This window comes from Protopterus annectens, chromosome 1.part2, assembly GCF_019279795.1.
Source record: "Protopterus annectens isolate FY-2018-M chromosome 1.part2, PAN1.0, whole genome shotgun sequence".
In the NCBI taxonomy this organism is placed as follows: Eukaryota; Metazoa; Chordata; order Ceratodontiformes; family Protopteridae; genus Protopterus; species Protopterus annectens.
The window spans coordinates 1,019,509,116-1,019,522,827 of NC_056727.1; the positions used below are offsets into that span (position 1 = coordinate 1,019,509,116).

Sequence of the window (13,712 nt, forward strand, 5' to 3'; positions counted from 1 at the left end):
GACATTTTTTTGCAGACAAAACCTGGGTTGCATAAGAGAACAACACACACAGCATGAAAATAGTAAAATTAGTGGGTCAAATCAAACGGAGAGGTGAACTGAATGGACACAGATGTGAAATGCAAATGAAAATATGAAAGTGAACAATGTAGCAAATTCAAAATATTGTGTACAGTGATAGTAACAACGTGTACATACGTGTACATATGTGTTACTATAGAGGGCAGTGAAAAAGGAAAGCAATGCTAAGAATAGTTGCCAGAGTAGGAAAGTGAAAGGAATGGTGGCCTGTTTGTCCATCAGTGAGAAACTGCCATTAGCCTAGTATGGGAAGGTGTTCAGACTGGAGTGAATTAAACAGCGGTACTTACAGGCACATTTGTAGCATGCAGATTAGCAAAATGGTGCTAAAGTGCTAATCTGAACTCAAACTAAGTAGCATGATTTCTGATGTTACACTGAAAGCATTGCCAGATACTGGATAAAAGAAGAGTGCAGCTGCAGTCAGTAGCCAATAACTGGTATGTTGCAGTCCTTATCAAAATGCTGTTGCTAGACAGGAAAAAGATTCCATGAATACATGGGCTGACAGCTGTGCAAATCAGAGAGAAGAAACATGTTTGGTTAATATTCTGGCCAAAATCAAGAAACAAGTTGTGATAATGCACCTGGACATTTGGAAGGTGAATGTAAGTAAGTTCAGAAACAGCTGGTGGACAGCACAGTGCATTTTAATGACAGGGATTATAAAATAAAGAGACTGCATTTTGTTAATGGTATGTATTTCCACCATCAAAATGACTGGTGCAACTTATAAATACAAATATGGTGAAGACTCATTCCCATTACCTGAAACCAAGAAACATAACATACCAGAGAGGTGGACTCAGTAATTAACCAGAGCTTGCTCATTAAATAACCTAAAGGCTGATGATCTGTTAATGGTGTACGAAGAAGGTTCCATTGGATAAAGGTAAATGCATGAGCAGTACCTGCATTGAAGGTGTTTTTCATCAGAAACACATTTATAGTTTGGCAGCTCGACATTCAGAATACACTGAAAGGTAATCGCATTTCCTGTACTGTCCTAAGAAAGACTGGGAACATGCAACAAGACTGTCTTTTAAACGGGTCTATGTTACTTTGTCAAAAGCTTAATTGAGCAAATCGCTAATCATCGAACTGAAATCATTGAAAACTCAATTAAGAGAATGACCGTTCCAGCCAAACATTTCCTAAGCAAAAAAATTAGGAGGCCAGCTATCGACCGGAACAAACAGAACAAAATGTAAAACCCTGCAAAGTGGGGGGCTTCACCCCCCCCCCCCACCTCGCAATGTGGGGGGGCATTGCCCCGCCAACCATACATACCAACTCCGAGATCACACTACAGTGGAGAAAAGGGCAAATCACTGATGAGGGCCAACCACCTCCTTTCCCTAGGAAATTTTTCACTGAAACAATCATTTGCTTAATTATGCTTTTCCTGAACAGAGCTCGATAATTAGTGATTCACGCAATTAAGTGTTCGACAAACTGCTATAGACCCTTTTAAAATGCCAGTTCTGGTGGCACATAGTGATAAAGCCCTGACTATAACCCAGGTTATCCAAGTTTGATTAGTGGCTTGGGAATTTACTAGAGCTGGCAAGGGAGGATTATCATACCTATCCTTGGGGTAAGGGCAGGACAGTGCAATATGCATACTGTCCCATTCTCTTAGAGGAGGAGTGATGTGTATAGGAGTTTGTGCTTATAATGGGAAGCACTGCTGTCCCTCAGGGTGATGGAAATAACACATTTCCCACCAAGATAAAGGGATAGATCATATAAAAAATATCCACATAGCTGGACATCTGGCACTTATGCAAAGTACATTCAAGGATAACTAAATGATGACCCCTTCCAGACAGCTCTAGCCCCAACACTGGTTGCACATTCTCAGTGGATTGACATATTAATGTGAATGTTAAAATGGAAGAAGGTTTAATGTCCATCAGTCAAAGGGGACAAAGAAAACATAGAAACAAATATTGCCTTTAAAATGATAACTGCATGACATCTTGTTACGAAAAATGAATACTTCTCTGTTGCCTTTTCCATTTATGAAGTACTGACAGACAGCACTGTAAGGAAAGGAAAATCCATCTTGGGTTTGCACATGTTTAGATACGTTACGTCAATTAATGAGAAGGGCAGCAAAGTTGACTAAGTAACTGGCATTGCTGGATCACACAGTTTGGCTCTCCAGTTGGTTTCTGGCTGGGATGCCTTCACTGTGGAGTCTGCATTTTCTTCTTCTCCTTGTGTCCACACTAAACATGTGTTAAGAGCTAAATTATTAGTTCTCTAATGTACCCACATGTATGTTTGTGAAGCAGGAATGTGTGTGTGTGTGTGTGTGTGTGTGTGTGTGTGTGTGTGTGTGTGTGTGTGTGTGTGCGCATGTGCATGCGTGCACATGTGCCTGTGTGTGCCTGTACATCCTGTAATATTAATGCTCTTCTGCAAAGTCTTTGAAGGCCATTTTGTTTTGTAAGCAAATATATCTAACGTTCCTTAACCTTCTTCTCTCAGGGCTACAAAACAGAAAAGTGAAAAACACTAACTATAAAATGGATTGTGTGCATGTGTGTGTGCAGGTGTGTGAGTGTGTGTGCTTGTGCATGCATGTGAGTGTGTGTGTTAGTCTAATATATAGCACTGTATGTTCTACACATTTGGGTTTTAATTATATATACAACTATAGGTGTGTGTGTATATGTGTGTGTGTGTGTTTGTGTGTGTGTGTGTGTGTGTGTGTGTATGTGTGCATGTGTGTATATATATATATATATATATATATATATATATATATGTGTGTGTATATATATATATATATATATATATATATATATATATATATGTGTGTGTGTGTGTGTGTGTGTGTGTATATATATATATATATATATATATATATATATGTGTGTGTGTATATATGTGTGTGTGTGTGTGTGTGTGTATGTACTGGCACTCCATATAGTCGATGTTCATAATATCAAATGCCTGTAATACTAGCAGAAGTGATCAAATAATCATATGATCACTTCTGCTGTCATTACTTTGTGGAAAGTCTGGAAACAGTGGGGAGCTGAAACATGCCCCTTCCCCACTGTTATGCAATTTCAGAAATGGTATTCGTAATTAGCAGGGGATATGGGCAGTGCAGGAGGGCTAGTTTTGATCCTTTTGGATAGATGTCTAACATATTTTAATTTGTTCTCTAATTGAGTAAATGTAAGAACATACTGCCTAAGGAGGATTCATCTCTCATTAGTCCATATAGGCAGAATACTACAGGATTTAAAACTAAACAAAAAATGCCAAGGTACATTATATGAATCACTTTTTGACATTAGTTTGATTGTAAGGCAAGTTTCTCAATCTGCAGTTCCTCTCCTTGATTATCATTTCAATTCTAAAGAAATCAGTAGGATGTAGTGGAAATGGACAGCAATACTAGGCTGTGCAGGGTATACGTATGTTAAATAGCAGTTAAAGAAATGAGAGACTCAGATGTGGCTTTTAGTGGAGAAGTCTACGTACTCTTTTATGGAGAAGGACAAAACAACTACAAACACGTAATTGGTAAATGGATTGGCTTATAAAGTGAAGTTACAGTTACCAAACACTGTAACTGAATTAGGGCCATTTTTAAAACAGATCTCTTGCAGCCGAGTTAGAAAGAAAATGCAGGAAAAACAAACCAGTTAGCAGACTTCAGTTTAAAACACTTACTAAATTAAAGTGTGCATAGAAATATTATTGTACAATGCAGCTGACACAGCAAACAATTTAAGATAATAGCAAGGCTTACATGAAAGCAAAATAGAGTTCTGACTGGATAAAAGGAAAATACAATTTGCTCCATTTTTAAAGGTTTTGATAATTTCTGCATTGAAAGCATGGCAACAAACAGAATTTAATAAAAAAGTGTACAGTGTGAATGCATACAAGGCAAGAAGTATTTCACTGTATAGTGACTGCACAGTTGCATAGCAAACACAGGTAATGACTAAGTGGAATAGAATCTGGCACCTAATTTAACACATCATTTCTAGTGTCAGTCTTCAAACTGAAAACTATTCTTCAGAAATGTCATTCTTCGACAGAAGACAACGGTTTGTGAAGTTTAACAGAATATTCCTCCCATTGAGCTCATCAGCTAAAATGGTTTAACCTGAAACATCTACTATTTCACACAATGCTTGACTAATGGTTCTTGCATTTTTTTTAATCTCCAGATGTACTCAAAAGCATGCAGAGCTACTTACGTCATGTAAACATATATAAGCTTCTGGAGGTTTGAACAAACTCTGCCTGTGAGGCAACCATTGGCAGCATACCTCTCAAATGTAAAGAATACTGCAAAGAAATTCAAATCCCTCCACACCACATGCTCCAGAGATCTCAACCTCATTACCACAATCAACAGAACGTGCTGGAGGGACAGGTTCATAGCCCAGAGACTGCCCATGCTATGGAATAGACTTCCCATACATGTCAAGCAGAGCACCTCACTGGCTCTCTTCAAGAGAAATCTTGATGAGTGGATGGGAAATAGAAAATTATATATATATATATATATATATATATATATATATATATATATATATATAAATACACACACACACACACACACACACGTGTGTGTGTGTGTGTGTGTGTGTGTGCGTGTGTGTGTGTATGTGTGTGTGTGTGTGTGTTTGTGTAGATGTGTATATGTATATAGATGTACCTATGTTAGGCCTCATCTACTACTGAAGAATACCGGGATGCTGGTCATATGTACAGTTTCATTAGTGATGCATACACTGCCGTGAACTATCAATATTCAGCTAAATACTTGAGGGACACCATTTCTTCCTTTTTCTTTAGCATAGGTGAGAAACATGCAATAAACTACACTACCATGGAGTGTATCACTTTGCACCATCCAGAACAACGTATGAATGAATCACTGATGCTGTAAATGTTAATAGAGAGCTGGAAGGGAAACAGGAGCATTCAGCATACAGATAATAAGAACGTGATTGATACTGTTTTAAATAAGCAATTCAAATGGATAACTAGTGACACTGTTTCTAAGCATTCTTAAGAAGAGTAAGAATTCAAAAGTTTACAAGAGAAGCTTCTGAGTGGCATGTGACCATGTCTTATGTATATGCCATCAGCTGTGCAAACTATTGCACAATTTTTGTGCAATAGATTCAAGTGGATCATATATGTAAATGGGATATGCTGTCAAAACTTTGCTCCAGCAAAGCACTACTCTGTGTGTCCAGTTTATAATGTCTGATTCCTGGTACTGCCTGTATTGTGTTATTTAGGTCTAATATCTTCTTCCAGATACAGTGATACCTTTTTGATGTTTTGCATTCACTTTGAATATAGCTTTCAGAACTGTCCTTGGCAAGTACTCCTATTTTAAATGCCACAACAACAGCAGCACTAATCAAGGAATGACAATGACTATGTAGTGTATCTACTATTTCCAGACACAAGGTACTTTTTTGAAAGTTTGCTTCCAATTTGAGTTTAGATTTTGGGACTGTGTTTGATAAGTGTTGATACTTTCAATACTTCAAGATAGCTAAGTATGAGGCTGTAATGAATGCTCTAGGAACCTCAACTTCCTAAAATTCTGAAATTTTCTGATGGAATGTGATTGATGTTAACTGCTACAACAATTCTGAAATAATAAAAGTAATGCTACTTTAGGAATTACCTATGCATGTTGACTGGGTTCCACTCCATGTTGCATCGGCTTGGCAATATCTCCGAGTTGATCCCACAAGGACATATGGAGGAAAGCAGGAAAAAGTTACTGATGACCTGTAGGTAAAACCCCTGTCTTCTCTTTTGCCATGAGCTGGTATCCCAGGATCCCCACATAAGACAGCTGCAAATCCAAATGGAAAAAAAAAAAAATTAATGAAGTTCTAATATGCTTTTTTGTTACAAGTTAGTTGTCTGATGCTAATAATGATAAGTATTATCTTTGAACATAAAGATGATATAACGTTACAATAAATTAAGGATATACAGAAATGCACATTCTAAACTGTCCGTAAGTGTAAGTGTGCATGCATATAAACACTGATCTCTTGATGTCATACCCTGGCTTCATATGAAAAATGGGAAAAAAAGACGGTTATGAAGGATAAAAAATACATCACAGCACTTGTTCAGGAAAGTGCCAAGATGCAGTTTCCACTTGTCTGTACTTATTTACTTCAGATATTTTGTTTAATAAAAAGCTTAGTAAAAAATTGATTAAACCACGACTGAAATAAATTTAGTATTCCCTATCATGATGTTACTCTTGGGGTAACGTGTATCTATGCACTTTAACAGGATACCGTCACACGTGCAAGGTGGCAAACCCATTAAAGCCTATGGCTGCAACACGTTTATGCTACACTGATGCCACTGAGGTTAAAGTTTATTGTTTACACAGTGATGTCAGTTTGTGAAAAATAGATTTCTTGAAAGTGCAGTTCTCCTTAGAAGTCAAATAAAAAATGCTTCATAGTGGTCAGAGGTACTGTTCGGCAATTTCTGCACCAAATACTGTGGTAAAAAAGTAAGCTAAAATGTTGGAAAATCAAATTCTTCCATCAATTGTAGTTAAACATTAATTCTGCTGCTAACAATGCAAATCTTAAATCAAAGCTTTAAACTCAGAGTCCAAAAACTGTAGTGTTTTTCCTGAAGATGGTTTAAGAACAGAACAGCAGACCCAAACAAAACATTATATTTTTAGATGCTATCCCTCTAAAATATGTAGTACTAATTATACAGTCCTGAAAAGACACATTCATCTCTTCATGCAATTATCTGTCTGTGCACACACACACACACACACACACACACACACACGTGCACGTGTGCAAAGCTGTATAAAACCTGTATATGTAATTCAGTTTTAACATCACTCACTACACTAACTTTCTAAAATAAGACCACTGTAAAATCTCTTAAGAGATTTTTTGGAATGAGTCTGCATGCATAAAGTTTAAGGGTACATTTATTACATTTTTCATGTGACCTTTAATCAACATTTAATGATCTGAAAAACAATATTACAAAATCATTGTTTATGCATAATATTCTCTTTCTGTGTAAGTATGGATTAGTATTTCATTTTTAATTTCACATGTAAAGCCCTTCGACTTGGTTGTAGGTCACTTCCGTGAATTTCAGATCGCTGACACTCATGTTTGTCAAACCAGTCTAGTGGCAATACACTGCAAAGCAGCTCTTTGAGGAGATCCCTTTGAAGCCTTGTAAAATGGGTCAGGTAACTCAGTGACAATAAGGTAAAGGTCACTGCAGAAAAGGTAGGATTTCCATATCTGTCCATAGTCCATGACTCTTAGTTGGGAGGATGAACAGATGAGGAGGTCTCCGATAGCTCGTTTTTGGTGGCTGCCACCACCACCATCACATCTACAGGAACTTCTTTGGAAAGAAATTATTTTTCAGTAGGCACTGTAATAAATTTGTTGGGCTTCCATGGAACTGGTACTACTGTATCCGGGAAAGTCCAGGCCTTAGTGATATCACATTAAGTAATTGATTGTAGGTGGTAGTCACCCAGGAGGTGGAAGGGTGAGATCCAAAAGCCTCCTGGTACATCGATTAGTCTTCTGAAGGGTTGGTGGGCTTCCAGCCACCCCTTTGTTTCAGGATCTCAAGGATGTCAGCAAAGGAGACATCCTCAGAGGGGGACCATGGGGACCCTTCAGACTCATCCAGATCAGTGTCTGATGTAACAGACTCAGGGGAATCTATGTGCTTCCTCTGACCAGTCTCTTCTGAGGGACTTCCTCAGAGGGACACTCTGGAGAAGTTTTGAAGGAGACAGCACCACCCGCAGGGGCATCTTGGGCTCTGGATCTCTACGTTTGGGGGGGGCGGGTGAAGAAGAGAGCAACACTAGCACCTGTGAAGGAAGAGAAGATGGCTCCAAGAGTGGAACTATCTGGGATGACAGCACTCTCTTCATCAGCTTGAAAGCCCTGTCAGTCCACACCAAAGAGACCCTCCACTCCAAAGATGCTGAGGATTGACTCCGAGGTGGAGTGGGTGGCTTCGAGGCCGATGTAGGAACCGAGCTCAAGCTTGCCGAAGCACCAAGAGGTAGAGTTGGCTCGGACAACTGTTCGCATTGACTCCACTCCCCGAACCAAATGGGTGAGTGTCGGCTCCTAGACTCTTCGAGATCCAAAGAACCTGAAGATGTCAGAGCAGAAGCTGGACCTGATGATCTTGAAGGAGGTACTGACAGTTCCACTACTATCGGATCCACACTCTCTGGCTCCGAAGCCACCAACAGGGTCAGAGGAGGAATTGAAGACAGTGTCTTGGACGGTCCAGAGTCCTTTGGGGTTGGAGAAAATAACATTTTTGTCAGTGCCGCAGTCTTAAGTAATCTCTTCACCACCCACTCCACATCATCATCAGATAAACTCCTGGAGGAACGGGAGGACAAAGAAGGAGATCTGGCCCTCTTCAAAATGGGCAATATCAATGTCAGAGATATCAGCTCCAACACAGGAGACTGTCTCCTAATTGGTAACTCTACTCCGAGGATACTGATGGGGCCGGAGAGGTAGATTTTGCTTTGTCAGAATCAAGAGCCCTCGGTTCCGAAGCAGCAACTTTTTTAGGAGGCTCTGAAGCTGGAGCCAAAACAGCATGTTGTTTGGAACCTGAATGGGAAGAAGAAGGAGGAGGTTTGGAGCTTTGAGAGCCTTCCAAGGATTCTTGGAAAGGACCTTTTCACAAACCTCTCACCATCAATTTATGTCTATGCTCTTGAAGGACCCTGCTGCTGATCCCATGGCAAATAGTGCAAGGGTCTTGTAAGTGGATGGCACCCAAACAATATACACAACTGATGTGCCCATCTATGATCGACATATTTTGAGTGCATTGATCAAACTTCTTGAAACTAGACCACCTATGTTCTTTAGGTTCTTTTTCCTTTTCCTTCGACATATCCAATGAACTAAATATAATCTACAGAAAAAAGGAAAATTATGACTTCAAACTTTTAACTTTAATATGCTCCAAGAAAAAACAGGAGCCTACTAACTACTAACACACACAATAAGTTGAAATGCACACACATTAATTTTTAGCAAAAAGCTGTAAGAAAAAAAAACAGGGTCTGTCATGGATGGGTTTAATCACTAAGTTAACACACTAAATAAACTGCTCCAAAGAAAACCGGAGCCTACTGAACTACTAACACCACACCAATACACGCCCAAAAAGCTTTCAGCAGAAAGCTGTAAGAAAAACATCCAAGGATGGAACTAACCACTACTAGACAGTAAAACTATCACTGGAACACCACACACACACAAAGATGGAGAATCCTCTAAAATAAATAGAATCTCCAAGGAAGGAAGGCACGGGGATGAGAAGCAGCCCTCTAACTTAAACGGGTCTCTCGCAGAAACAAAGGGAAAAACATGCACAGAAGGACTAAAATTGGTTTTATCTAACTCTATCACACAAGATAAAGCAGAAAAAACTGACAAAAACTGTAGAAAAGTAAAATAAATTCTACTCAGCCAACGAGCCAGTTAGAAGACATCCCGGTCACTTCAGCGGCAAATGAGATCTGGGGATTTTACCAGATGCATCATGGGATAGGGGTTAGCCTTGAGACAGTGGAAGCTCTCAGGCTTTTGTATTCATTTGATTCTGAACCGATGCTCAGGTCCGAACCCAACCAAACAGCAAGAATTACAGCAAGATAGAACAACATAACATCATTCAGTAAAAATTTCAAGAAAGACGAAGCTAAGCTAGACTCTTCACTATGTAAAATCTGAACTCTCTTGTAGCAGAGGCCCATAGGATATATGCAGATGATCCCTTTAGGAACATGCCAGTTTTTGAGCTACATGTATTCTGAATGCCCACAACGTTTTTACTTTTTTAAGTCTTTATGGTACACTCAGGCCAATAAAGCTAAATCACACCAGTTGTAGATATCATGCTTTGTTTCATGATCTGTGTTTCTAAAGTCTATCCAAACAATTCATTAATGCCATGCTGGCAAGGTCAGAAAAAGACCAAAACACATCATGTGTACAGCTAGTTTGGCTTGGGAACATTGAACTAAAATAGTTTACTTAACTGAAACAGAACTAAAAAAAAAAAAAAAAAAAACATTGTAGTATTTTTCATCTGGTGAATATAGTCTAAATTATACTATTTTGCATGACTGCACTTCCTTTATGGATCTAAGAATCTACTAATAATGTGTACTTTCTACATATCTGACAGATTGTATTCTAAGTGCTGACATTATATTTTAGAATAGTGAGAATACACACAGAGTATGATACCTTTTTCATTCATGCAAATTTTGCAAAATCAATACAAGAAAAAGGGTGCAGAGATTACTTATTAGAGTAAGTATGTACACTTGAGAGCAGACACTAGTAACTTGAGTTTCTCTGCAGATTATTGTAGTTTAAGCCTATTTTCATTTGGTTATATTTTGTTACCAGAGGATTACATTACATTTGCTTGACAACAAAAGGAGACAATAAGACTATCTGGTCTGTTATTTTAAGTGAATTCAACATTACATGTCAACTCTGTACCTACCTCTCTCCTTAATCTTTTCTATTCATCACATGCTCAGTTCAGTACCTTATGGATTGCTTTTCCACCACACATCCCAGCAGTTCATTGTAAAACCCCACAACCCTCTTTATGAAAAAGGGGTCTATATTACTACAACAAACGTTTAAATGTTCAAATCTGTAAAGGTCGACCTTTACAGATTGAACACTTAAACATTCGAAATAGTAAAAAAGTATATATAAAGAAAACAAATATGTAGAAAGGGTTTAGGCAGGGGGGCAAGCCCCCCCTGCACCCCCCACTACTTAAATATACCAACTCTGAGATCTCACGTCAGTGAACTATAGTGCGGAAATGGGAAATTTCCCATTCCCTACACTGTAGTGTGTTCTTGGAGTAGGTATATTAAAGTAGGGGGTGTGTAGGGGGGTGCAGCTTGCCCCCCCCTGCTTATACTCCTTTAGTTTTTTTTTTTTTTAATTTTTGTAAAATTTCGATCGCTTAACTGTTCGATCTCTAAAGGACGTCCTTTAGAGATTCGAACATTTAAGCAGTCGGGGATCTAATATAGACCCACGAAAAAGTAACTATTTGAAATCCACAGACTACATCTGTTATGTAGACTGCTGCGTGTGCCCCACCACTGTCCCTCTCACGTTCCTGTTCAGAATGACCCTTTCTTGTTTCCCTGAGATGATCTTGTGCTCTATGCTGCATCATGTTCTCATTACCTCTGATCTTCAGTGAAAAGGAGTCTAACTGCTCTAGCCTCTGGCCATATTCCTTCCATCCATCTCAAAAATGTTTCTGGTAGCTTTCATCTGGATTCCTTCTAGCAGCCTGATAAGTTCCTAATTGAATGATGAGTCCCAAAATGTTGGGGAAAAAAAAAACATAGAAGAGCAATGATTGAACATCACTCTTCTCTTTAAACTTTTTTCTTTTTTTTGCAGGGGGGAATTGTTCTGATTTGCAGGCTAAGCTCCTCTGAACTTTGAATACATATATATATCTATACATATGTATATGTATATGTATATGTGTAGATATATATATATATATATATATATATATATATATATATATATATATATATATATATATATATATATATATGTAGTCACACACACACACACACTCTGACTCTGAGCTTGCCCTACCTCGGAGAAAAGTGAATATTCCAAGAAATGTAAATCTCATAATTAGTATATGCACGTCCAAGTATTCGGTCTTTCAGTCTTCACATTCCAGGACTCAGCACTGAGACTCCTGTCATTTAAAAAGGTTGCCGATTAAAGTCCTTTTGACTCTCTGGCCTCTAAAACTGCATGCATTAATCAAGTTGTAGCCCGATGAATGCCTTGTAGACCAAACACAATACTTCTATGTTTGGAAAAGTACACTCCTAAGGGTATATTCTAGCATTCTGCTTATTGCCATTACTACCCCCTCCCACTCTCTTCATGGTGCTCCAAACCAAGTAAGGTCAGCATACCTAGATTCCTCTACTGCTCTGTTGTCTTCAGTTCCACTCCCTCCCAAGCCTGTAGACTCAAAGTTGTAACAGCCCAAGTGTAGTTTTTACCAACTGTTTGCAGAAAACTTCAACTCCCACCTTTCTGTCCACCTGCTCAACCTTTTCAAATATTTAATAGACTTTCTCCCATCTTTCCCTATTGCATCTGTTTGTGCTTGTGCCATCAGCAAAGAAGTTTCTCCTGTCGTCTCTCTCCTCTTATTTATTGTTTGAGACAAGCTTACTGAAGGGTAGTAGACCCAGGAGAGTATACCAGTAATCTCTTTCCTAAATCCTCATGCACTCCTTCTCATCCCAACCCTCAGTTTCATACCTTACCACTATGCACTTATCCTCTCCCAGGATTCTGGGAAGCATCCTATATAATCCTTGTGCTGTCTACTCCCAAAGGGCAACCATTTCCTTCTCTGACCTCTTCCCTATATCCTGAAATCTCTCTACTGTTCTCCCTATTCTGCCTTGCCTCACTTATGGAATGGCTCCCTCCTCTTGCTTTCTTCTGTGAAAACAAAAGCAAAGTATTCATTAAGTACCTCTGATTTCCTTCAGTCTCCTGTGCTTTTCTTCTCATTTTCTCACTGTAGTTCTACCTGGCCAGTCCTGTCACTTCCTTCTTTCTCTTTTTACATTGTATTGTACATTTACATTGTATATTGTACCCTCACTCAGTTCCCCTCCCACCAACTCAAGAAACATCCCTATGCACCCCCCACATATTCTACCAACTATATTACTCAAGCATAAAGCATCCCTACAACTTAACACAGTAACCCTCCCACCATACCTATTACCCACAGAGCACAATCATAAAGTTTCCCTAATAAAAAAACACATTCAAAAACTGAGAAAACTAATAACCTCATGCATATCTAAACTAGCCCTAAGTGGTGATATCCACCCCAACCCTGGCCCTAACATCTCCAACCCCAATCCTCATAATCAGATTAGAAACCACAACTTCTCCCATATTACAACCAGTAGAAAGCCAAGTGACTTCCTTCTACTAAGCCTAAATATTAGAAGTATATCCAACAAAGTCCATGAACTCCATGCCATCATAGACTTGTACTCCCCAGATATAGTCATCCTGACAGAAACCTGGCTAAAACCTCACATTATCAGTGAGCAAATACTCCCTACAGGTCATGGCATACTAAGAGTAGACCAGCTAAACAAGAAAGGAGGTGGTGTAGCTATAATATTTAAACAGCATCTAAACATCCAGATCTTAAAATCATCAGCTCCACAAATGGGCAATGAAGAAATAATATATACCAACCTCAAAATAAACCAAAACAAAACCATCAACATAACTGGATGCTACTTCCCACCTGGTCAAAACATCCCTCCACAAGAAAACCTCCTCAGCTGGTCTACCCACCATCTCCCCTAAGAAACTATATTTTTAGGTGATTTCAATATTGACTGGCAATCCTGTTCTGGCAACCATCCAACCCATCATGTAAACCTTCATGGCTTCACCCAACTAGTCCAGTCGCCAACCAGGATAAATAAAAACTCC

The 13,712-nt window shown here is 38.9% G+C and overlaps 1 protein-coding gene across 1 annotated transcript in view; it reads right to left on the minus strand.

Annotated features, from left to right (window-relative positions):
• Nucleotides 1–13,712, minus strand: part of LOC122792225 (CUB and sushi domain-containing protein 1-like) — a 3,080,606-nt gene that overhangs the window by 453,747 nt on the left and 2,613,147 nt on the right. The window contains exon 56 of the mRNA XM_044059969.1: nucleotides 5,768–5,941. Within this exon, the coding sequence (XP_043915904.1) occupies nucleotides 5,768–5,941 (174 nt within the window). The remainder of the gene's footprint in view (nucleotides 1–5,767; nucleotides 5,942–13,712) is intronic.